The sequence below is a fragment of the Microcebus murinus genome, chromosome 16 (genome assembly GCF_040939455.1).
Source record: "Microcebus murinus isolate Inina chromosome 16, M.murinus_Inina_mat1.0, whole genome shotgun sequence".
Taxonomy (NCBI): Eukaryota; Metazoa; Chordata; class Mammalia; order Primates; family Cheirogaleidae; genus Microcebus; species Microcebus murinus.
The window spans coordinates 40,507,633-40,534,192 of record NC_134119.1 but is presented as its reverse complement, the minus strand read 5'-3'; the positions used below and the strand labels follow the sequence as shown (position 1 = coordinate 40,534,192).

Genomic DNA, 26,560 nt, shown 5'->3' with positions numbered 1-26,560 from the left:
TGCTCTAGAGGAAAAATCAGAATTTCACTAACTAAGCACAAATTTTAAAGAGAAATCATCTTCTCAATCCCTTTAGTTCACTCAGTCTAATTTAAAAGGCTTGAGTCAGGAGAAAGAATCATCCAATTAGCAATCCAAGTTCTGCCTCCCACTGGCCTATTAAGCTTGGAGATGTGATGGGGAGACCAGCTGATATGCATATCTTGGGAATGCAGTGAGGACAAGAAAATCATGACATTATACCCAATGAGTCTTGAGAGGGAAAACCACCGCATGTCAAATCTTTAGCAGATGGGTACACATTATTACAAGTGACCATCCTTTGGCCAGTCATTTCCTCGTATGTGGCAAATACATTTAACGTAACAGCTAAACTACTGATTTGTGCAAATCAAGCTATCTCAGTTGTTCCAAAATGTTTTTGATTATCTCTGCCTCTGAAAAAAATCTTTTTTTTTTGCTTTCAAATATATAATTTACTTACAAAAATGTTTTAATAATGTTTTTGAAAACCTAGATTCTACTTCTAGTACAAACTAAATCTTCTCACTTTACTTCTAAATATTAATACCCTATTTGATAAGGATCAAATAAAACACATAACAAATTCTCTTCATTTAAAAAATATGTCTGCTTCAGAATGGATAACAGTGAAACTTTTTCTGCATATTAAGACACAAAAGAGGGAAAACTTAATATAACAACTTAATATAAAACAAAATGCACTAAATTTCATCATTTTTATAGTGCTACTAATGGTATTCAGTCCCAATACATTACTTTGGATGGCATATATTAATAACAATAATTAACATTTTCCCAAACCTCTATGATACACTCGATTTTCTGAAGCACATTATTTCTATCAACATTGATGACAGAAATAATACCTGAATCGATTAGTGATAACCAACAACCTCAAGATAGCATTTTATTAGGGAACTCTTAAAAGAACCTCTCAGTTTTTGAATTATTCCAAATTAGCCATAAAAATCAATAATAGTCATTAGTGTTAAAAGCAAAAGGTTTTTAAAGTTTGGCATTTGTAATAGCAATAAAAATTATAAAGCATCTGAAAATAAATTTAACAAAAAGATCTAAAACATCTTTGTGGATAAAAGTATAAAGTTAGGTGGAGCATGGTGACTCATGCCTGTAATCCTAGCACTTTGGGAGGCTGAGACGGAAGAATCACTTAGGCCCAGGAGTTTGAGACCAGCCTTATCAATACAGCGAGATCTCAACTCTACGAATATAGATAGATAGATAGATATAGATACATAGATATATAAATTGGCCAGATGTGATTGCACATGCCTGTAGTCTCAGCTACTCAGGAAGCTGAGGCAGAAGGATCACTTGAGCCCAGGAATTTGAGGTTGTAGTGAGCTATGGTGTTGCCACTGCACAAAAGCCCAGGCAACTGAGTGAGACCCTGTCTCAAAACAAAAAATTATTAAGTTATCTAAGAATGTAGGAGATAAACCAGAAGGAAAGATAAACCGTGTTCATGAATAGGAAGAATTTACATCATAGAGACGGCAATTCTACCTAATTAATCTATGTATTCAATGCAATTAAGTCAAAATCCCAGTAGTATTTTTAAAAATTTGATACACTAATCCCAAAATTTATGTGAGAATAGTGACATAAATTGGATGGAGTAAAGGAAGCAAGTCTTTCAGGTGGAAAAAATGACTACAGCTCATACTAGAAACAAAAACAAATTCCTGATATATTAAAGAAAGTCTTAAATGTGAACAGTAAAACTTTACAACTTTTAGGAAAAGGAGAGACTATTTTTAAGACATCTGGTTAGCAAAGAATTTTGTAAAGATGACACAAAAAGTATAACTGTACAAGAAAACTTAAGACAAATGTGACTTCATGAAATTGAAAGTTGCTAAGAAAAGACTCTGCAAAATTAAAAGCATGAGCCACAGCTAGGAGAAAATACAAAACACATAACTAGCAAAAAAAAAAAATAGTATCTGAAATATAAAGAAATGCTGCAAATCAATAACAAAAAGACAAAAAAAAGGAAAAAGGGCAATTCCCAAAGAAAACATTAGACTTTTGTGTAGTCAACATAGAAATAAGATTAAAACTGAAGAGACTAGGCAACAAAAGCTATAAAATGTCATTATTAATATTTAATATATAAAATAACTTTCTAGCCAGTTCTACACAAGAATTATTAATTTCATTTTGAAAGCCGATGATACTTTCAAAACTATTATGCATGGTACCATCCTGCAGAAAGAAAACACCAATTCTGGTTAAGTTCACTGAGAAATCTGGGAAGGGAGAGGAAAAGTTACTATTTTGAGATGTTGTAGTTGACTTCAGTCTTATTTGAACTTTGCCAAGTATGAGGTATCCAATCTCCTACCTAACTAAAAGCCTTGCCCTAGTGTTGCTGTGGTTACTTAAAATATATTTTATAATAAATAAATAATGGTCTTGATCTAGAATAAAGCCTACCATAGAAAGGGGATTTGTGAATTCAAATAGGAACACAATTATAACCCATAATTTATTACAGAGCTCCCTCTGCTGGCCCAGAAAAAGCATGATGATCCTAACACTGACACAGACCCTCTCAGTCTCTTCAATAATGTGCCCTTCAGTTCTCCGAGGTAAACAAGGTTCTTCTAGAGCCATTATTCAAAAATCAAACAAACAAAAAAGCATATCTAGACCAACAGAAGAAACTTTCAAAAATCCCTAATCTATTTACTTTGAAAACTCCTTTTATCCAAGACAGGGTTTTCAAAGTAGTGTGGGCCATGGTTTGCCTCTACAGTTCTTACAGGTATTCTTGAGCTCACTTATAAAGCAATCAAATCCCACTGGGCTCAATCCCTCACTTCCAACCACAATCTGACTTCTTACTGTAGATTCAGATATATGCTCCCAAAACAAATTCCCTAGCTGTAACAATATCAATTAGCCTATTAGAGGCATGCCACCTTTGAAAACTGTCTGCCCTTTACTTCTGGAAATCCTGGGGACATATGTAGAGTAGCTCGTTACTGAAATAACCCACAAGGAGAAGTATATTACTACAGGCTGAGACTTACCAACATAGGAATGATAACATAAGCCTTAGTCCTAGCCCCCAATAACTTGATAAAGGGCCTCTGCTGGAAGCAGTATAACATCATGGTTGAGAGCATAAACTCTGAAATCAAACATATCTGGGCTCCAAGCTTGGCTCTTCTATTACTCATTATGTAATCTTAAGCAAGTTACTTAATCTCTTTGCAATTCAGTTTCAACTGCTGTAAAACAGGGCGTGATTAAATTTACCCCACAGCATGACTGTAATGATTAAAATATGTGAAATGCTTATAAAGGATTCAGCATAGTGTCTGGTATATACTAAACACTTAATCATTAATAATTATTATTAATGGTTATAACATCCATCCTACTGAGTATACTAAGTAAATAACATATATAATAAATGTTTCAAACAAACAAAAGACATCCCTGGAATCTCACTGAAAGACATCAGACTTACCATTAATTTTGATGAGTTTTATATTATAGATCTAATGCCCATGAATATAGGGCTAGGCAACCAAAACAAATCAGAAGTTCAGTGCAATGAAAATAGCACAGATTCTGGAGTGCTGTCAATTCCCAACTCCACCACTTACTAGCCATATGACCATAAACAAGTGATAACCTCTCTGAACCTGTGCCTTATTCAGAAAGCATAGAAACATCATCTCTGTAGAAAGTTAAGATGACCAAATGAGCTGAAGTGCTAGAGGGCTCCTCTCCTGCTCTAAACACATAGAAATTCAAGACTTAAAATAAAAATACAGGCCAGGTGCAATGGCTCATGCCTACAATCCCAGCATTTTGGGAAGCTGAGACAGGAGGATTGTCTGAGGCCAGGAGTTCAAGACCAGCCTGGGTAACATAGTGAGATCCCATCCTACAAAAAATTAAAAAGTTAGCCAGGTGTGATGGTGTTTGCCTGTAGTCCTAGCTACTCAGGAGCTCAGGTGGGAGGATTGCTGGAGCCCAGGAGTTCAAAGTTGCAGTAAACTATGATCATGCCACTGCACTCCACTCCAGTCTGGGCAATATAGCAAGACCCTGCCTCTTAAAATACAAACAAACAAAGAAATAAAAAAGCCCATAACACTCAAAACCCAAAAAGGAAAATCTTCAGATGCCAAAATCAAGAAAGGAACCCACAGCATTGAGCTGAAGGTTTGCCACCCATTACTACCTCAATGAAAGGATGTACTTTAAGAAGAAAATGAGCTCAGAGGAAAAGAGAGGGCTGAGAGAAGAACATGTAAGCAAGGATACCAGCTGCTCAATATGTTCATAAGTCTAAGTACTGACTATACATAGTTATTAGAGTAGCTAATGTGTGGATTTAAAAAAACCTGAAAGAACCAAAACAATAGACAACAATAACAAAATATGGGAGAGGCAGCTTGGAAAAAAGGCAAAATGTTTTAAGATCCTTTTTCTTATTCAGGAAAAGGACGGAGATATTAACTTTGCAATTTATTAGAAAAATAGAAAGTTAAGTAGGCATATACTGATGCAGATACTTTGCCAGCAGGTGGCAGACAGTAGGGAGAGGGGATCAGAATAAGGATGGGGAGATTAGGGAGGTGAGAACTCAGTCAATTCAACAGAAGGAAAGAAAGGAGAAAAAAGTAGCAAAAGAAAAATATGGTGTATAGAAAGCACAAAATAAGAGAGTAGAACTAAGTCCAAATATAACCGTAATCACATTAAATAGATGAATTAATTTAAAATATAACTGATAAGAATAATCCATACACATCAACATTACATGTCAACATTGTTAGGATGCTGTTTTAAGCAGGACTTAAAGGAAAATTTGTAGCTTTAAATTTATCAACTACAGGAAATAAAGTTTGAAAATCAAAAAGCTAAGTGCTAAATTTGAGAAACTAGAAAAACATAATAAACTCAAATGAGAGGAAATGGTTACCTATGGTGAAGAAAGGAGAGGAATACAACTGAGGGAGGGGACACAGAATTAGTATTTCCATTAAGTACTTAGCATTTCTAAGGTTTTAATTTCTTAAACTGGGTGGTATACATACAAGTATTATTGTATTCTCTATTCACTTTTTATGTCTTAAATATATCACAAACACAAGAACACTTGACATCCAACAGAATGGCAAAAGGCCTGGCAATGTCAATTCTTAGAGAAGACACAAAAAATCGGAATTCCCATCCCCTGCTAGTAAGAGTATAAATTATTACAGTCACCTGGAGAGCAATTTGAGGATTCTAAGTATAAATGAAAATAGGTATACCATAAGACCTAGCAAATCCCAGTTCTCAGCATATCCCTAAAAAAATTCTGCCTTGTCTTCTAAGAGACATGTACAGAGACATGCTTATAACAGCAAAAAGCTACAAACAAATGTCCAGCAAAAGGGAAATGTCTAAATATTAATACAACGTGCTACATTCTCAGTGTATGTATCAACAAGGATACATTCCACCTAAAAAAGCTCCTTGCTGGAAAAAAAAAGCAAGTTGTAAAAAGATAAACAATAGTATCTTTTAAAAAGATAAAACAGCACTAAGTATTGCTTACAAATATATATGTATGTAGTAAAAATACAGAAACAAAGCATGACAAGTTATGTGTCAAATATATGATTATATGATTAGAAAGAGGTTGGGAGGGGGTTTTAACTTTATCAGTAAAGTCATGGGTTGATTTATTCCTTAGAAAATCTAAAAAATATCAGTATCTATTAATTCTGAGTAGTCAATACACAAATTTTTGCTAGATTATTATTTGCATTTTTTAAACCACAAATTGAAAAAGAAAAATAATATCCATCTTGTTGTTGGGAGAGTAAACTATTTAAATGGTTCATATAGGAATGACACGTGGGATCTAACAGAAACTTTTAAAATGTGTGTTTTCCTTATTATCAAACAAAAAAATATTCAGGTAGGCAATTTGTAGGATGTTTTGTCCTGCATGTGTTCTACAGAAAAGTGAGAAAAATTACTAATATATTTTTTAGACCAGCACAATTGGCTAAACTTCCACTTGGCCATTAAGGTTTCAGCTGAGATTTCACTCTTGGATTCCACTCAATGCTGCCCTGGCCGACCCTTATCTGGGACCCCACATGAGCTGTCCTTACCCCTACCTGACTGCTTACCACACTGCACTCTAACTGCCTGTTGGTTCCTATGAGATTAAGGACTGTCACATCCTGGTACCTGCCACAGTGTCAGGCACAAAGCTATGCTTAGTAAAGAGTTACTGAACGAAAGGTTTCTTTGGAAACATCTACTAAAGAAATTAAAATAGTCTTTGCAGAAATACATACTAACTTCACTAATAATAGAAGAAATACAAATGAAAACCAACCATGCAGCATGTCTCTCACATATAATTATGTGGCAATATATCATGCTGGACAAGCTATGGTGACAGTAGGATATTCATACACTGCTATTTCCAAATATATAAACAAATTTCTATCACTTTCAGATAATTATATTTTTTTATCAGATATCACTAGAATACCACTATTTATTCTATAAATGTACAAAAGAAAGAGAAGAAACTAAGAATAAAGGTGGCTGTTACTATCCTCATGGAATATAAACTGTTACAAGCCTTTTAGAGGACAATATGAATATGGCATATGGCAATATATATACTAAATCATTTAAATAATTCTGGAAATTTTTCCTAGGAAATACTTTTAAAAAGAAGAAAAATGATAAGATATTCCCTGCAGAGTTATTTATAATAGTGAAAAATCAGAAACATCAAAATGCCCAGCAAAGGGTAAATGATTTAAAAACTCTGCTAAGTGGGATAAATATTTAAAAAGACTATACAGTGACATAAAAAGTGTAGTTAATACTATGGTTAATAAGTGAAAGATAATCAAAAACCAGATTATCTATGCAAATTATAACCATATAGGAATTATACATGCATGTGGTCAAGAATAGTTTCTTTGTTGGAGAGACAGGATTTGGGAATAAATTACTTTCTTTTCTAACAGCATACTAATATTGTGATAATACTATAGGTATAATAATTTTTAATAAAGTAAATGAGATTAGAAGCAAATGAAATATCTAACTATTCCAAGACAAGAAATACCTTTTTTTTTTTTGAGACACAGTCTCACTCTGTTGCCTGGGCTAGAGTGCCATGGCATCAGCCTAGCTCACAGTAACCTCAAACTCCTGTGCTCAAGCGATCCTTCTGCCTCAGCCTCCCAAGTAGCTGGGACTACAGGCATGCACCACCATGTCCGGCTAATTTTTTCTATATATTTTTAGTTGGCCAATTAATTTCTTTCTATTTTTAGTAGAGACGGGGTCTCGCTCTTGCTCAGGCTGGTTTCGAACTCCTGACCTTGAGTGATCATCCCGCCTCAGCCTCCCAGAGAGCTCGGATTATAGGCATGAGCCACCACACCCAGCAAAGAAATACCTTTTTTAAAGAGGTCTAGAAAATACAGTCTGCTCTCAAAAGGTATCCAAAAAGTTCAGAAACAGTTCTGAACTAGATGGCCTACATAATAAATTATAAATCCAAGAGTCTTCCCACATTCATGTTAAAGTTTCTTTAAAATTACAAACTAAAATTAGATTCTACAAAACAAATGCAAATAATAATAGTGGTATGTACATCTTTTCTTGTTAAATATTGTATATAGGAAGTTAACAGTTAAAAATGTTTTTAAAGATTATTTTTTTAGAGATTCACGTTCACAGCAAAATCGAGAGGAAGGTACACAGAGTTCCCACGTTTCACATACCCCTGCTCCCACACAGGCACAGCCTTCCCCAACAGTTACCATTTTAATTTCCAAGGATAAACATTTCATACAGGTTCAAAGAAGGCACTAGATGAAAGCCTATTTATTTTCACAAATTTTAACTTCCAGAAATTTCAGTTCTGTATCAGCCATGAATTAAATAATTTTTATAAATGTGTCTACTATTTGAGCTACAAGGAGTAATAAAAGTAAATTTAATAACTCTTTAATTTTACTGAGGCCCATAGAAGGAAAGTGAATGCATCTATATAATATAGTATTCCTTCCCTCCTATGAATGTACCATAAATTATCTGACCACTCATCTGCTACTGAACATTTAAATTTAATCCACATTTTTTTTACAATTATAAGTAATACATTTGGAAAAATTCTTGAATATGATTTGTCAATTATTTACTTAGACCAGGTGCCTAGAATTTACTTACAGAGATGATGAGCCTGGGCCCCAAAAGAGAAAAAAGAAAACCTTTTCCCTTCAAAAACAAAGGGGTCATTATAAATATACATACTATGACCTGAAAGATGAAAATGACAAGAGATGCCTAAGAACCAAGGTCCCGAAACTGTCTATCCCACCCACAATAAACCACCTGCAGTTCCCAGGAACTCACCAGTCTCTTGTCTCTAGGATCCTGAGTACGCTGCTCCCTCTGCTGGAGCATCTCCACCCACCCCGTGTGCTGCCAAACTTCCTGCCTTTTCCCTCCAGGAATTTTTCAGTAATCCCCAAAGTTAAATACTCTTCCACTCTGGTTTGACAACACCCTCAGGTTACCCCATCTTAGAACTCATTTCATACACTGAATTATAATTAATGGTCTGTCGCCTAGACTAGACAATGAGTTCCCTCAGGACAAGGACTGTTTCTTCTTTCCCTGCTGTGTCCTCAGCACCTAGCAAAGTAGTTGGGATGCAGTAGGCACGGAAGAAAAATTTACTGAATGAATTAATCATTTACAAAGAAGACAGTCTAAAGCAGGGCTAAGCAAACTTTGTCTGTCTATAAAGTGCCACACAGCAAATATTTTAGGCTTTGGGAGCCATATGGTCTGTCACAACCACTCATTTCTGCCTTTGTAGTGCAAAAGAAGTCACAGATAACACGGAAATGAAGGTACATGGCTGTGTCCCAACAAAACTTTATTACCAAAAGCAGGCGGCAAAACAGATTTGGCCCACGGACTATAGTTTGCCAATCCCTGGTTCAGAGAAAGGGCCTTTACGTTTTAAAAAGGAAGGAAAAAAAGATGATGAAAACATCATAGAGACTTAGTGCTTTAAACCTATACAAAGTTTAAGCCAAGCTGTACCTACACAACTCAACTATTATTATTTTATACTCCCAAATTCCTCTCCTCTGTGAGTTGGTCTGCAGCGCACAGCAAAAGGGGAAGGGCAATAGCTGAAAAGGAGAGCATGGCACTCTAAGATAGGAGCTGGATGCCAGGCCAAAAAAGGATCAGCCAGATACCAAAAGCAGCAGAGATGGGTTTAAACAAGAAAGGACTTGATAGAATTTTTAAACTTATAAGATCTTGAATTCACTGATGTAGTGCTGGTAAACCCAGGTTAGACACACAAACTATCATGAAAATAAACTGAAGATATATGTACAGGAAATAGCTCAGAATTTCATTACAGCTTTGAGAGGAAATATGCATCAAAACAATGTGTGTGCTTGCCTCCACAGCTCAAGGTAAAGAAGGAAAAATGACAACATTCAACAAAAGAATGTTCATTCACTTTTGGAATCTGCTGTTCAGGTTCAAAAGCAAAATCCCTTCGCAGTGTTGATACTTCTTTGCCTCAGACTCCACATGCCATCTCTCCCCTTCCCAAGCCTCCTGCCTCCCCCACAAGCCTCCAGTGCTTTTACTCCTTTGGTTGTGGCAATAGAAGAGGGGGCTCAAGACCAATACTGTATGGACCATGAGAACCCATCCTCTCTGAAATGTGCATGATTTGTCTGAAAAGTTAGTGGATTTAATCAGAGCCTTACTTTTCATAGTCCCTTCTTCTTCCTCATCCTCTGCATTGATCACCATGGTGCCCAGCTGTGATGGCAATGTGTCATCATGCTCAATCATGGTATTGGCTCCATCACTCATGGTGCTGGCTACTCGGACAGTACCCATGTCATCACCCACTGCTCGAACCATCGTGCCAGAATCCAATTCATCCTCCTCCTGTAAAAGGACAAAAATCTCAAATTGGAACTAATTTGATAAAAAGAGTTAAAAGTTTTCTAAATTACTATTAGTGCAAATATTTCTGGATTTCACACTTATTCAGGTTCTAAACTCTGTTTACAGAACTGAAAGCACTCTTATTTAAGCAAAGAATATCATAAATTTGCCCATCTAACCCTAAAGACCCCTTCCTCTGTCCCTTTTAATAGAGTATTACAACATAGATCTAAGAAGCTGATGTGAACACCCTTGGAATCTCAAAGTTGTGAGGGACTCTGTAAGTAAGTGTAAAAGCTACACATTGAGAACAGATCTTAGATTCCCCAAAAGGGCATAGAAAAACCAAGTCCAGACCTGAGTGCTCTCTCTCCAAAATAAAAAGTTAAACTGAATAAAAGTTATGTGGCAAAAGAGTGAAATTTAAGTGTTTTCGGAAGCACAGGGAGAACAGGCAGAGACTCAGCAAGCCTCTAGCATGCCTTGCTCCAGGTTAGGGCACCGTCACGCAAGAAGAGTCTCCAACTCCAGGCTCATCCATCATCTCCTACTCATCTTACCTGGCCTGGCAATCATGAAATAACAAGCATCAATGCCTGAGACCCACAGCAAGGCCTACCACTCACTGAGTTTTCTTCATCGTCCTGGTCCACTTCCCGCTGCTGGGCTTCTTGGCGTTTCAGTTTCACATCCATGGCTTCGTTAATTAAGTCTCGCAGTATTGACACTCCTTTGGCACTCTTGACAAATGGGTGCTTAAACAAGAAAGTGGAAAACACTGGAGACAGTTTATATGGTGACAGTGCCACAGTGCCTGGCACACAGGAGGTACTTGATAACATTTACTGAATCAATCAGTGAACCTAATCTTTCTCTTTATGCTGCAGGCAACAGCTAAACCACAGTCACTTTATAATTCTGTTCTCTGCAAGAGTCCAGTTAAGATAGACAGACAGACAGACAGATAGATAGATAGATCGAACTCTGAGCAGATGCACATTCAGGCTTTGCCCATTGTTTTCAGCCTGGCTGGAATACCTATGCCATTTCTCTATGCCAAATCTAGAAAAATCTCAATAGGGTATATCGCTCCCTAGAGGAAGTTCTATAAACATGCTGGGAGCATGTTGTAGTTGTCACAATGTCTAGAGGGGACAAATGGCATAGGAGGCAGTGACACCAGCAATCCTGCAAAGTGTGGAACTGTCTCACAAAACAATGAACTGTGGCACATTCTGCACATATTTCAAATGTCTCAGATTGTATATGCACTTTAGTAGATAATTTCAAATTTTTCTTTCAAGAAATATGCAAAAAGGCCAGTGATTAGGGAGATGAACTTGGAGGGGAAGTTTAATGGAATAAAGACATTGTTTAGAAATAACTGAATAGGCCAGGAGCAGTGGCTCATGCCTGTAATCCTAGCACTCTGGGAGGCCAAGGCAAGAGGATCACGTGAGGTCAGGAGTTCGAGAGCAGCCCAAGCAAGAGCGAGACCCCATCTCTACTAAAAAGAGAAAAAATTAGCTGGGCATGGTGGTGCCCGCCTGTAGTTCCAGCTACGCAGAAGGCTGAGGCAGGAGAATCACTTGAGCCTGGAAGTTTGAGGTTGCAGTGAGCTAGGATGATGCCACTGCACTCTAGCTAGGGCAATAGAACAAGACTCTATCTCCAAAAAAACCAAAATAAATCAATGAATAATTTATTCATCTCACTTATTCTTTCTGTTCAATGTACTATAGTATTTCCATTCCATAAAAGTAATGAGAGTTTTAAAATATATATATTGGTTATAAAAAGGAGCATTGGGTCTGAAATGTTTGAAAACTATTGGCCTAGCCTAGTAATAGCAGCAGATACTTATCAAATCCATACCACATTATCTGCAATACATGTAAAGCATTGTTCCAGGTTATATATCACTTAATCATTACAACATATGAGGCAGGTACTTTATACTCATTTTATAGATAAGAAAACTAGAGAAACAGAGAGGCTAAGTTACTTGCCCAAGGTCACAAAGCTAGTAAATAGAGAGCCAGGATTCAAACCTGGGCAGTCTGACTTCAGAATCCAAACTCCTAACCACTGAGCATACCATAGCTGCCAAAGCTCAACCATCCTTTACGACCCAGGCACAGAAGCTACCTCCTCCTGGAAAGCACACCTAGCATCTCCAGTCCAAAGTGGCCTCCTTTCATCCTGAGCTCCAACAGCACCCACCAGTGATCTCAATTCTTTGTCAGAATTGGACAGACTTGATGGCCCCCTGCTTTACAATCAAAAAGACTCAGGTTCTAACATTGGTTCCGCTATTTACCAGATGAATGACTCTAAATGAGTTAACCTCTCTAAGCCCCTCCATTTTCTCACCTCTAAAATGGAAACAATACCCACCCCTCACAGGGTCTATGTGATGATTAAACGGCATAACACGTGCAAAGCACGTGGCACACAGCAAGTGCTCACTATATGTCAATTTCCCTTGCTCTAATCCCATGCAACCCTGTATGTTCCTGCATTATTGTCTTGTTTGATGATTTAATATTCTTTCCAAGTCTTTCTACTCAAATAGACTCAAACCTCCCTAGAGGCAGAGAATGTCTTATACTTCTTTACTGTCTCCATGTAGGTGGCGTAATGGCATTTTTCGGTCAGCATGTGAATGAAATGGGGAGAGGTGGCTTCGCGGCGCAGGGTGATTCATACCTGTAGGAGCTGAGTGGCTGTGGCTCTCTGGTCAGGGCTCTTTACAAGACACTGCCTCACAAAATCCGTGAAGTTATCTGACCACAGCTCTGGCTTTCGGAATGTGGGAGGAGGGTTTGTAGGAATCATGAAGATTGCCTAGTTAAAATAAACAAACAAATGAAAAAAATATTTGGTAAACTAAAACTGAAGCTGTGAAAATATGTCTGGAATTACATTTGAAGCTTGGTAAAATTATTTTTCACATCTTCACTGATAAGCCCATCCAAATTCCAACAGAAGTCTAAGCATTTCAAGAAGGAAGCATGACAATTAGAGAACCTGATATATCTCTCCTTCTCTTTCCCTCTCATATGCAGTCTTGTCCCCCCAAACCTCATGTCAATTAAGCTTTCTTTTTTTTTTTGCTAACCACAGTATGCTGCCTTTCAAAGTGGAAAGGGTCTAAGAGTGTCCTTACCCTGAAGGTAACCTCAGCCCCACAGTTGTCAAGTTTCCCGCCCCCTTAAAAGTCACAACCAGGCCAGGCACAGTGGCTCACACCTGTAATCACAATACTTTGGGAGATTTAGGTGGGAGAACTGCTTGAGGCCAGGAGTTTGAGACTAGCCTGGGCAATACAATGAGACCCCCAAATCTCTATGGAAGAAAAAAATGTTTTTAATATTAAAAAAATACAAAAAAGTCACAACCACCCCAGATGTCAACAGTGATGAGGTCATCAACCAGAAGTTCCAAATATCACAAGGGAGTCATTAACCTTGAAAGCCAAGCCAAATGAACAACAACAACAAAAATTTTGTATTGGCCTACTACATTACAGTTAAATTCTACTATTTCAAAAATAAGACTATTATTTATGAATAAATAGAAGTAGATGAAGGTTGGAGAGTACAGAGCCTCCAAATGAACAGAGTCTGGGGATCCACAAACCAGAACTTACAGATTCAAACACCACAGGGGCCAGGCAGGGGAAAGACAACCAATGAACCAGGCTGGGTTTTAGTAACTTGAGTTAAAAAAATATAGTTTGCTTAAAAGTCATATATTGTACTTAGAAATAAAAATAGTTTGCTTTCCTTCTTATTACAAAGAAAACATTAGAGAAAACACTTTAATAAGTGGCAACTGATACTTGGTGACAAAATACGAAATCACGGATAAAGTACGAAGCTCATGTCCTATATAAAGGAGACAACTGTTATCCAGCTCCAACTGATGTTGCATGCCTAAACTATCAAAAGTATATGTGTGTGTATTTGTGTGCTGCACAAGTCAAACTAAGCATTTATATGGCCTACGTCCTGCCAGAGAGCTATCAATACACAAACTCTGGAACAGAGAGGGGCAGCTCACACTTAATTAGTGACTACAACTAGAGTAAGTGGAAGTATATCATCTACAATGACACTTCTCACTTACTTACAATTAATTCATTTATTGTTTGAAACACAACCAAGTAAGTCACTGAACTACCTTTCTAATGATCAGTAACTAACTCCCCCACTGGATCACTGAATTTCTGTCCATTTCCTTACCCTCATTGGATGGATATCAGCATATGGGGGCTTTCCTTCAGCCATTTCTATGGCAGTTATTCCTAGAGACCAGATGTCTGCCACACAGTTGTACCCAATTTCCTGAATCACTTCTGGAGCCATCCAAAATGGTGTTCCTATCACTGTATTCCGCTTGGCCATGGTATCCTAAAATAGAAAGGGGGGAGACCAACACTAAGCATTAAAACTACTAAGAAAAAAAGAATTTCCAACCATAAAACATGCTTTGAAATACACATAAAAACCATACTCAAGGCATGATCAAGAAAGTCACAAAAGAAATTCAAATGACCAAGGTCTCACACTCCTGACCTCAAGTGATCCTCCCGCCTCAGCCTCCCAGAGTGCTAGGATTACAAACCACTAAAAACTTTTACTTTCCATCCTGTATACTTTTGTAACATTCTTACAGCTTATATGAGCATGTACTACATATGCAATCAGACATATTTTTAGAGATATATAAACAGTCTCAGTTTGTGGATTAAAAAAGAATATGTGGATATAGCACATATTATGGCAAATAACCACTTACACGGTTTCCCAGAATGGCATGGCCTTACTGAAAGAGAACCTTCCCACAGTTTTTATACTTTAAGAAGAGTATTTTTAAACAGAACTAAATATGCAGAAGGACTTCCCATCATCATCACCAATGTTCCTTCTGGAATGCCTGTGAATTAGGTTATGCCAGTCAGGAGCAAATGACAGGTAATACTTTTAAATTGATCTCACTCTGTCAGTCCTATGTAAAAAATTAACACAGGAACTAACTTACTGCTTAGTCATTTCCTTAGCTCTGAAACTTCAAATTTACAGGGGTGTTTTCAAATGGTGATAGTCAAAGTTGTTTTCACTGGATTATTTCAATTAGAAGTGGATACTTGGAAAGCTAAAAATTTTTTAAATTAATAAGAGTAATACTAACCCCAACTAGATCTGTATTACAAAGTTATTATTAGTACAACAGCATAGCAACAGAAAATATTAAGTCCAGAAACAGACTGATATATATATACACATACATACATATATATACAACAGTCTTTTATATAAAAATTTTGAATACCAGTTTTAAACAAACCATACATATAATTAAAATGTCATTCAAAATCAGCAAGCAAAGATAGATTATGCAAAAGAAAAAACAAAACCAAAAAAAACAACTACTGGGCATCTGTCTAGTCATTTGCAAAACTAACTTAAATTCCTACCTTATACTTTCACCAAAATAAGTTCAAACAGGTTGAAATTTTAAATATTAAAAATAAACAAACAAATAAACAAAAACCCAGCCAGGCACAGTGGCTCACACCTGCAATCCTAGCACTCTGGGAGCCTGAGTCAGGTAAATCACTTGAGGTCAGGGGTTCAAGACCAGCCTGGACAACACAGCAAGACCTCATCTCTACAAAAAATTTTTTAAAAAAATTAGTCATACATGATGGCACCAGAGGATGTAGTTTTCAATGTGGTTTCCTTATTAAGATTGTAGTTTAGATAACACTGGTACTGCTTACTTTTGTGTTAACAACAAAATGTTTTGGGGAGCCCAGAAATCATAATACTGAATAAGCTTCTGATTTTTTTTTTAACATCAAAGCAATTTCTGTGCTGTTGCAATACATATGACATTCCCTAACATACCCTAGGCACATTTAAAATAAAAAATAAAAATTTTGCATAATACCAGTTCTAAACAAACTATATATATTCATTTTACCACCCAAGAAAACCACTTGATATATAATATTGTTGCAAATTTTAGTGTATACCTGTCAAGAACTGTTTCCATTTTTCTATATATGCTTTCACGTATATCTTACATATTTCATAAAATCAGATAATTCTAGACTTCCTATTTTGAAAACATAGGTTGTTGTTTTTTTCTTTTTTCACTGCCATGTACTAGTGAGGTAGGAGGAAAATCAAGAGACTGTATCCTCGAACCAAATGAGAGTGTTTCCAGTACAGTAACTGTCAGGTACTGCCTAGAAGTTGAATGAGATGTTCTGTCCTATTCCAGGAAATTTGTCTTCTTTTAATAAATATGTGAATGTAATTCAATAGAGTACTCTATCATTTCATTTTAGTTTTCATCTTTATAAAAGTTAAGCAAAGTTAAACTATGTGACCTGAACCCCAGGTAAGGCTCTAAAATAACCTACTGGCTCTTTTATAACCTACTAGTAGATTCTACAATTTTTTACTATCCAAGTATTATATTTAAAAAATATAAAAAAGGAATCGATTCTCAGGACAGAATTGAAAGTTATTAATACAAATAACATTTTTACTTACTGTGAGTTGACCTGCCACCCCAAAATCTGCAAGTTTTGCATGTCCTTCTGTATTTAGCAAAATATTTCCTGCCTTGATATCTCGGTGTATTTTTCTCATAAAATGAAGGTATTCCAGTCCCTTAAGAGTTGATTGTAATATTGTAGCTATTTCATCTTCTGTTAACTGAAAGAAGAAGTTCAAATTCTATCAGTTTACATCAGCACATTAGAAAAAGGAGAAAAAAAAATTAGATCCAATCTCCTTTCTTGAATATAAGCAGATCTTATTCAACCTGTGAATAGTATTTGACTGCTTATATTATTGATAGGCTGACCACTCCCTACAAGTTTTATTTCTAGACCAGATCTCTCCCCAGTCAGATTCATGTATTTGCCTACACAACATCTCCAACTGAATACCTAACAAGCATCGTAAGCATAGCATGTCAAAATCAAATTCTTTATTTCTGCCATCCTACCCTCCCTCCCTCCTACCCATCCAACATCCTTCACTCTTCCCACACTCCTTCCTCTCTCAGTGAAAGGTAACTTTACTTCTTCAGTTGCTCTAGTCAAAAACCTTAAGGTGATACTTGACTCTTCTCTATCTTCAAAATATATTAACAGGCCCGGAGCAGTGGCTCACGCCTGTAATCCTAGCACTCTGGGAGGCTGAGGCAGGAGGATCACTCGAGGTCAAGAGTTTGAGATCAGCCTGAGCAAAAGTGAGACACTGTCTCTACTAAAAAATACAAAGAAATTATCTGGACAACTAAAAATATATAGAAAAAATTAGCTGGGCATGGTGGCACATGACTGTAGTCCCAGCTACTCAGGAGGCTGAGGCAGAAGGATCACTTGAGCCTAGGAGTTTGAGGTTGCTGTGAGTTTGATGCCACAGCACTCTAGCCAGGGCAACAGAGTGAGACTCTGTCTCCAAAAAAAAAAAAAAAAATGCAGGTGTTAATTGTTTCATCAATACTGTATTATAGGGACCAAGGCCCTTGGCTGCCTAAAGGTTCTCTGAAAAAAAAAAAAATCACTGACATGGGGCAGATTGACTAATAGGAGAACAAGCATACAAAATATATTAATATATCTGTATTACCGTGTCCTCCATAATCACCCTGGTCCAAGTTGCCATCTTATCCTGCCTAAACTATTCTTCTAACCTCCGAACTGGTTTCATTGCTCCTGCCCTTGACTCTCTAGAATGTATTTTCCACACAGCAACCACAATGAACCTTTGAAAAGGTAAGCCAGATCTGCTAAAACCTACCAATGTCTTCCTAAGTCACTTGAAATAAAAGCCAGTCCTCACCAAGCTCTTACATGATCTGGCTCCCAGCTACCTGTCTAACTTCATCTTCTACCACTGTCTACCTTGCTCATTCTGTTTCAAACACAGGGGCTTCCTTGCTGTTCCTCCACACCCCAAGCACACTCTCCTCCATGGCTCTTTACACCTGCCTGTTCTCTTTGCAGACAATGCTCTTCATCCACGTGCCTGTACAATTTGCTTCTTACTTCACTGTCTCTGCCCAAATGTCACCTCCTCCAAAAATCAGAGTGGCCTTCTTTATTCCATTCCTATATCATTCTCTATTCCCTTATCTCACCTTATTTGTCACTGCGGCATATCACCACCTGCCATATTACACATTATTTGTATACCTATTTATGTCATATCTTCCCTCTTAGAAAAATGAGCTCCATTAAAAATGTCTTTATTTACTTTTGTATCCCTAACACCAATAAAGCCACGTGGCACATGGCAGGTGCTAAAAAAAAACTGTTGAATGATAATGAATAAATGAAAGCAAGGATGCTGGAGACTAGCACAGAACATCTGATCTGTTCAATGCTGACTCTGTGCATGTCCAACACCAGTCCCAAACAAACTCAATCTATCAACAAACTCTCACACAGTTCCCCTTATGACAAACAACTAACATTTGGAAAGGAGTGTGATGTGGCACCAAAAGTATAAGATTTAGCATTAGAAAGACCTACCGTGTTTCCTTGAAAATAAGGCAGAGTCTTATATTTATTTTTCCTCAAGACGACACCCTAGGGCTTATTTTCAGGGGATGTGTTATTTTTTTTAAGTACGGTACAACAATCTACATTTATTCAAATATAGTTAAGTTGTCTTCTTCTGGAACATCATCATAACTCTCCAAATCCCGAATTCCATCCTGAATTTCTTGCGACTCTATTTCCTTTAGAACCATTGGCCCCAGTCTCTCATGTTGAGCAATAGAGCGCTCATTAAATGAGCAGGGCTGGATTATTTATCAGAGATCCAGTGAGCACTGGGTCCAATCTGCACAGTGGAGCAGAAATGATCTCTCTGGACTCAGTAAGAAACTGCTTGCTGAAGCTTTCCCCCTATACCCTGGTGTTTGTGGGGGATGAGAGAGGCCCACAGTGCTGACGAAAATGGCAGCCACAGCTTTCCTTCTTTCCCCTGGGGACACACAATACCTAAAGGGGAGCATCCCACTCCTCGCTTCACTGAGGAGACTTTCCCCTCAAAGCCTCAGCTTGCAGCATGCGCAGGATGGCCAGAACATGACAGGGGGAGCCGACCTTGTTGGTGGGGCTGCCCACACCTTTCCCGTCACCTCTGGGATAGTAGCTGTCACGATGGGGCAGATGAGAAGGGCTGCTCATCTTCTTTACCACTCTGAGATGAAATGCATGGGTTGTGCAGATATGCTGCGTAGCCACGCCCATCACTAGGTCTTATTTTCGGGATAGGGCTTATATTGTGCAAATGCTTAGAAATCCTGCTAGGGCTTATTTTAGGGGTAGGTCTTATTTTCGGGGAAACACAGTAGCTTTTACCCTTGACTCTACTTTCACGTGACTTAAACAAGTTATTCAACCTAGTCTTAGTTTCTCAATCAAAAAAACAGGAATATAGCTTTTCTTTAAGAATGTCATGAAAATCAAGTGATACAAGGCATCATAATTTAATACCTACTACACTATCAATCAACAAATATTTAATAAGCACCTATTATGAGCCAGACACTATAATAATATTAAAAATAGCTAATCATTACTAAGTGTTTTATCTATGCTAAGCACCATTTTTGGAATCTCATTTAATCCTTATAACAACTAAATGAGGTAAAGGAACTATTATCAACATTATTTTATAGATAATGAAGCTGAGAACAGACAAGTAATTTGTGCCAAAGGTCACAGAGCTAATAAATTATAAAGCTTTCACTAAAGTCCAGGCAAACACTACAGGCAAGACAGCAGGTTAGAGTTTGGGGCACCTTCTTGTGGACAAAGAGAACAAAGCTCATGACTTGACTTACTGAGTCCTTACTCTAACGAACTGAGCTAATGAGTTCAAGCAGCACTGCCCAATGGAAATATAATGGAAGCTACAAATGTAATTTTTAATTTCCTAGTAGCCACATTTTAAAAAGAAACAAGAGCCGGGAGCACTCCAGTTACTTGGGAGGCTGAGGCAGGAGGATCGTTTGAACCCAGGTGTTTGAGGCCAGCCTGGGCAACCTAGTGAGACCTTATCTCCAAAAAAAGAAAAAAGAAATAAAAAAAGGAACAAGTATAATGTTGGTAATATATTTTACTTAACCATATTTATCCAAAAATATTATCATTCTGCCATGTGATCAATATAAAAGATATTTTTACATTTTTTGGTATAATAATTCTTCAAACTCTAGTGTGTACTTTATACTTACAGCGTATCTCAATTCAGACTGGCCACATTTCAAGTCCTCAATAACCACTGTGGCAAGTGGCTATTGTGCTAGACAGCACAGAGTTATAATATTTGGCAAAATAATGTATAATAAAAAAATCAGCACTTAAAAGTTATATAAACATAATAAACACTAAGATTTCAAAAGATACTAAAAGTGGCATCAAAATTGGTTTTGTTTTAAAATACCTAAAACAAAAGAACTTAATGCTGCATATACTAATAGGAAGCCCTAGAGCCCAATTTTTAATTTAAAAAAGTATTCAAGTTTTGGGACTTCTTTAAATACATCTTATGTGAGGATATTATTCCTAGCTAAACAACTTCTTATTTGATTAGGCAAACACACTAATCCTAAATAATGTAAATTAAGAAAAGGAGATAATGTATGGATAATCCAAGGTTATAACTGAGTTTTAAAACACCTCCACCTTATATTTTGCATAACACCTGACAATTTACAAAGTATATTTACCTATTAAATTGATTTTCACCACTTTTCATATATTTAATATGGGTATCATTATTCTTATTTTTCTTATTAAGACAAAAAGTCTAAGAGCTAAGATTTCCCCTGCTCTACTCTTATCCACCCACAATCTACACAGAAACCAGAGTTTCCTTTTTAAAACATTCATCAGATGGTTCATACACTTGCTGACTACCCAGCAATGGTTTCCTATCATCCTTGGAATAAATTCCAAACTCGTTCCCATGACCTATAATACCCAACATAATCTAGCCCTCTTTAGAGGAGAAAGAATCATGAGGTCTGAACCCTGGCAGAGGAAATCTGCCAGGCATCTCTGTACATACGGTACTAGGAGAATGCACATAAATAAGAGGCCAGAGAAAAGAAGATGGCATAAGAGACTAGCTCAGTTGCATTGTTCAAGAAGGTAAACTGAGCACACCACGAAACACTATCTCTCAGTCAACTTCTGGAGACCCTGACGTAGACAAAAAAATCAAGAACCTAAAGAAGAAACTGAAAGCAATAGAACAACTGAAAGAACAAGCAGCAACTGGAAAACAGCTAGAAAAAAATCAGTTGGAGAAAATTCAAAAAGAGACAGCCCTTCTGCAGGAGCTGGAAGATTTGGAATTGGGTATTTAAAGATTCAAAGAAAGCAAGTTGGTGACCAGAAATCAGTGCAAACACATCTTCTGTTAAACCCATTTGTGTACACAGGGTATTCATGTACCCATATTTAATGCTGATCTATAATTTTAACCTTTCATCCAAGATTCTGCATTAGTGTGAAGTTATTTAATAATGTCTACTAAATTGATGTTTACATCTTGCATCCTATATCATGTCAATATGTGATATAGAAAAGAGATACATGAATGTTTTAGCTAACCATGACAGATCAAAATACAAATGTCATTGTTTTTTAGTAGGGGTCAGTATTTACCATATAAATAAATAAAGACATTATAAGTTTAAAAAAAAAAAAAAAAAAAAAAAAGAAGGTAAACTTACCGTTTTATTTCGTAATCGAATGATATCAGACACAGAACCAGCCCCACAGTACTCCATAACGATCCACAAGTCTGTGTTCTTAAAATAACTGCCATAATACTTGACTACATGTGGGCTAGAGAGAGAAAGGCAATATAAATTAGTAGAAACAGCCTTAAAACATCTCTATTCATGCTATTAAATATATGAAAATTAATTCATCTCAGAAGATCAATTATTCATTGTTAAGGTAAAAATGGGCAACCTCCTGACAAGAATGTACAATGGCATAGCTTTTCTGGAGGGCAATAAATAAATATAAAAAATAGGTGGGATCTTTAACCTGCATTTCTAAGTCTACAACTTATCCTCAGAAAAGAATTATAAATGTTCAAAAATAAACAGTTACCAATATAGTACTGTTGATAAAAGTCAAAATTTAGATACCATCTAAATGTCCATCCAACATTAGGAAGTTTATTCAAGAAATAAAGATATAGGCCGGCCGCGGTAGCTCACACCTGTAATCCTAGCACTCTGGGAGGCCAAGGTGGGTGGATTGCTCAAGGTCAGGAGTTCAAAACCGGCCTGAGCAAGAGTGAGACCCTGTTTCTACTATAAATAGAAACAAATTAATTGGCCAACTAAAAATATATAGAAAAAAATTAGCCAGGAATGGTGGTGCGGGTCTGTAGTCCCAATTACTTGGGAGGCTGAGGCAGAAGGATCACTTGAGCCCAGGAGTGTGAGGTTGCTATGAACTAAGTTGATGCCACGGCACTCCAGCCCGGGCAAGAGTGAGACTCTGTCTGAAAAAAAAAAAAAGGCTTTCTGACTTGGGCCCGGCAGAATAGCTCCCGCAAAGAAGGGTGGTGAGAAGAAGAAGGGCCGTTCTGCTATCAACAAAGTGGTAACCCGAGAATACACCATCCATGGAGTGGGCTTCCATGGAGTGGGCTTCAAGAAGCGTGCCCCTCGGGCATCAAAGAAATCTGGAAATTTGCCATGAAGGAGATGGGAACTCCAGATGTGCGCATCGATACCAGGCTCAACAAAGCTGTCTGGGCCAAAGGAATAAGGAATGTCCCATACAAGATTCATGTGCGGGCCGGGCGCGGTGGCTCACGCCTGTAATCCTAGCTCTCTGGGAGGCCGAGCCGGGCGGATCGTTTGAGTTCAGGAGTTCGAAACCAACCTGAGCAAGAGCGAGACCCCGTCTCTACTATAAATAGAAAAATTAATTGGCCAACTAATATATATAGAAAAAATTAGCCGGGCATGGTGGCGCATGCCTGTAGTCCCAGCTACTCGGGAGGCTGAGGCAGGAGGATTGCTTGAGCCCAGGAGTTTGAGGTTGCTGTGAGCTAGGCTGATGCCACGGCACTCACTGTAGCCTGGGCAACAAAGCGAGACTCTGTCTCAAAAAAAAAAAAAAAAAAAAAAGATTCATGTGCGGTTGTCCAGGAAACGTAATGAGGATGAAGATTCACCAAACAAACTCTATACTTTGGTTACCTATGTACCTGTTACCATTTTCAAAAATCTACAGTCAACGTGGATGAGAACTAACCACTGATTATCAAATATATCAAATAAAGTTTAAAAACCATAAAAAAAAAAAGAAAGAAAGATATAGCCATATAATGGAACATCATGAACCCACAAAAAATGTTATAAAGGTATATTTGATAACATGAGAAGATATCTTGTTTATAAAAAAAAGGGGGGTGGGGCAGGCTACAAAATAGTAAGTACAGTAAGCAGTATTTAACAATGATGATTTCTCCAAAGGGAAAAGCAATATTTTTCTTTTCATTTGCATTTTTCTAAGAAGTCCTATGTAGTTTGTAGAAAACACACACACACTATAATCTATTATGAAGAAAAAGTGGTCAGGTCAGACCTGGAATTTTAGGTCTCAAGCTTGAGGAGAGATGCCAAACATGAAATTTCATTAAAAAAAAAAAAAAAAAAAAAAAATTCAAACATCCCATTAAAATGAAATAATCTGCCTGCCCTTAAAGAGCTACCAGCTTTATCTGGCTAGACAATTATCAGGGCCAAATAAAGTCACATAATAACTGAAGATGCTAAAACCAAATCATCTTCATTAACTCTCAGATTTTCAAACACCCCTTCTTTCTGGGAAAAATTCCAAAGACAAGGGAAGAAAAAAACACACAAACAAAATGAAAATTAACAGAGAAGTGGATGACTAAGTCTCTAAGGTAAAGGTCACTACATTTGCTCTCCCTTCCCTAAAATCCTGATAAGTACAAATATTGTATTACAGTATTTACATGAGTTAAATATTACAGGCAAGAACTACCGTGTATTTAACATTGGAATATGTTCTATGTAGTCTTGCATTGCCGCCTAGATTTTTCCTGTACATATATATGCTTAACCTGTCCAGTTAGTCCACAAACTCCCAATGCATAAGAACTCTGTATTTAGCTGTACTCCTTAGAGTGTTTAGCACAGAGTAGGCTATTCAAAATATCTCTTTGCTTAGAGACATTTCCATACCCTGTTTGGACAGAGCTCCTGTGTAGTCTATCAAAAGCGACTATGTCCAATTTGCCAACTAGAAAGAACTTCTGTAATGCATCTTACAGAGGAACTGTCACCTTAACCTGATCAATTCCAATCAAGAAAAATGGGAGTTTTATCTAGTAGATAGTAACCATAAAAGTAGAAAGAAAAAAAGGGGAGGGAGAGAGGGAAAGAGAAGAGAAATGGCTGCATTTACAAGTTTATGAGACTTAAGGGCTTCTGGACAAATTTCCTACTAGGTTGACCCACCTGCCCCAATGTTGAAGTTTTATACATAGGAGGTACTAAGTTGATCTGCTCACCAAAAATGCAGCCTCAACTGCAAGAATTTTTCACCCTCCTTCCAACTACCTACAACTACTTAACTTTGCATTTCTCTCGAATCTACATAGTGCTGGGGAAGCCTGCTGTGACCAGCCCATGTTGTCACAGAATTTCAGAGCAGACCACGTGCTTTTCTGCGGTCGCCTTTTGGCCTGACTTCCTGCTTACAAGCACTTGACAAATCTTAGTTCCTCAAAAATAAAACACTTAACTACTCTTAGCTTGAATAATTTTTTTTAATGTGAAGGAAAAAATAATAATACATAAATAAATACTCTCTTTTTATAGACTTATTTCATACCCTAAGGTTTCTAGAGATAAAAAGCATGTGAATTTTCTCTCCTTAGCTATCTCTGCCGAGATGTTTTCTCAATAGGAAATAAAAGAGATCATTATCAAAAAAAAAAAAAAAAAAAGCAAGCACCACCTTCTGTCTCTTCTTCCTAGTTTTTAAAAGGGGTTACTGAAAAAAAGAAAAAAATATGCAGAAATAGAAACTATAAACGTTTAGCTACAAAAACCTACAAACTTTTTCATATCTTTTTCTGAAAAGATGCATAGTGATTCCATTAAACTCTTCCTTCTGCAAAATATCTAAGTAAATGCATTTCTAGGTGTCAAACTCTAAATAATCACAGCAAATTCAAAACCACATTGTCTCCAAAGGAAGCCCACACAACTTTACCTGTCACATTGCTGCATTATAGAGATTTCTTTGATTATCTCCTGCAGGTCTGATTCCACAGGAACTTGCTTAATAGCAACAATCTGACCAGTCTCTTTATGAATAGCTTTGTATACACTGCCATAGGACCTGTAATTGGAGGAAGGAGAACATTTATAAAGTCAAAGCAACCCAAGAGATAAGAAGGGGCAAAACACAAGCAACTCATGGTTCTAATTTATATCCCTAGGTGCCTAATGATATATTAGATAATATAATATTAATACTATAAGTATATAGCTACACTTGCAAAACTAAGTCCTTTGGGGGGGGGGCGGAACCGTCAAGAGAACCACCACAAAATGGCATCTTAAAAGCTTCGCATTTAAACTTTAATGAATGTACTATTATGACATAATAACATAGTAGCCACCATGTATTGTATGCCTGCTGTCTACCAGAAACCATGCACCATCTCAATTCATTCTCACACAAAAAAAAAAAAAAATGAGGAAGAGGTAATTATCCCTATTTTACAGGTAAATATAAAGAAGTTCAGAGAGGTTACATAATTTGCCAAAGGCCACATAAGTGACAAGTGGTCAGTCCAGGACTGAACCTAGATGTTTTTCTGAAAACAAAGCTATGTTCTCTCCACATCTATACTGGGATACAATAATGAAGTGAAGGTCTTTGTTTTCTTGCATTCACTCTAGTACCACAAGATCTTTCTGTCCTTGTTCTTCTTACCTGCAATAATGCTTAAAATATTATGGAAACTAATTAAAATCTAAACCTTTAATGCTAGTATCAGGTGAACACTGCACATAGAAATTCTTTTTGCCTTCTACTCCATCTTGCCTTAAGAGCTTAATATGAAATAAGGTTTATGTATTCACTCAATTTGGGGGCTATAGGAGCACAGATTTGGAACATAAAGACCTAGAATTTGAGTCCTAACACCACTACATTATTGGCTACCATTTATAGACATGTTATAACTTTGTTGTGCTTCAATTTTCTCAACTGTAAAATGACAATAATACAAATTACCTTACAAGATAGGTGTTTTGGTCACATGAGATATCACCACCTTACACAGATTACATTATCATTAAAATCCTGGGCAGCTGTCAGTGAAACAATAGTGAGCAAACTGTCTTTCATATTTCCAAAACACACCTTTATCTTCACAGTGCCTTGGTGAAAAAGATTCACAAT

The 26,560-nt window shown here is 37.0% G+C and overlaps 1 protein-coding gene across 2 annotated transcripts in view; it reads right to left on the bottom strand.

The window, feature by feature from the left end:
• Positions 1 to 26,560, bottom strand: part of STK4 (serine/threonine kinase 4) — a 90,274-nt gene that overhangs the window by 51,701 nt on the left and 12,013 nt on the right. For both annotated transcript variants that reach the window (XM_012780476.2, XM_076011150.1), the window contains exons 3-9: positions 25,361 to 25,489; positions 21,817 to 21,931; positions 16,602 to 16,766; positions 14,280 to 14,447; positions 12,742 to 12,879; positions 10,659 to 10,787; positions 9,846 to 10,032 (exon numbers count right to left, since the gene is read on the bottom strand). In XM_012780476.2, coding sequence (XP_012635930.1) covers positions 9,846 to 10,032; positions 10,659 to 10,787; positions 12,742 to 12,879; positions 14,280 to 14,447; positions 16,602 to 16,766; positions 21,817 to 21,931; positions 25,361 to 25,489 — 1,031 coding nt within the window. The remainder of the gene's footprint in view (positions 1 to 9,845; positions 10,033 to 10,658; positions 10,788 to 12,741; positions 12,880 to 14,279; positions 14,448 to 16,601; positions 16,767 to 21,816; positions 21,932 to 25,360; positions 25,490 to 26,560) is intronic.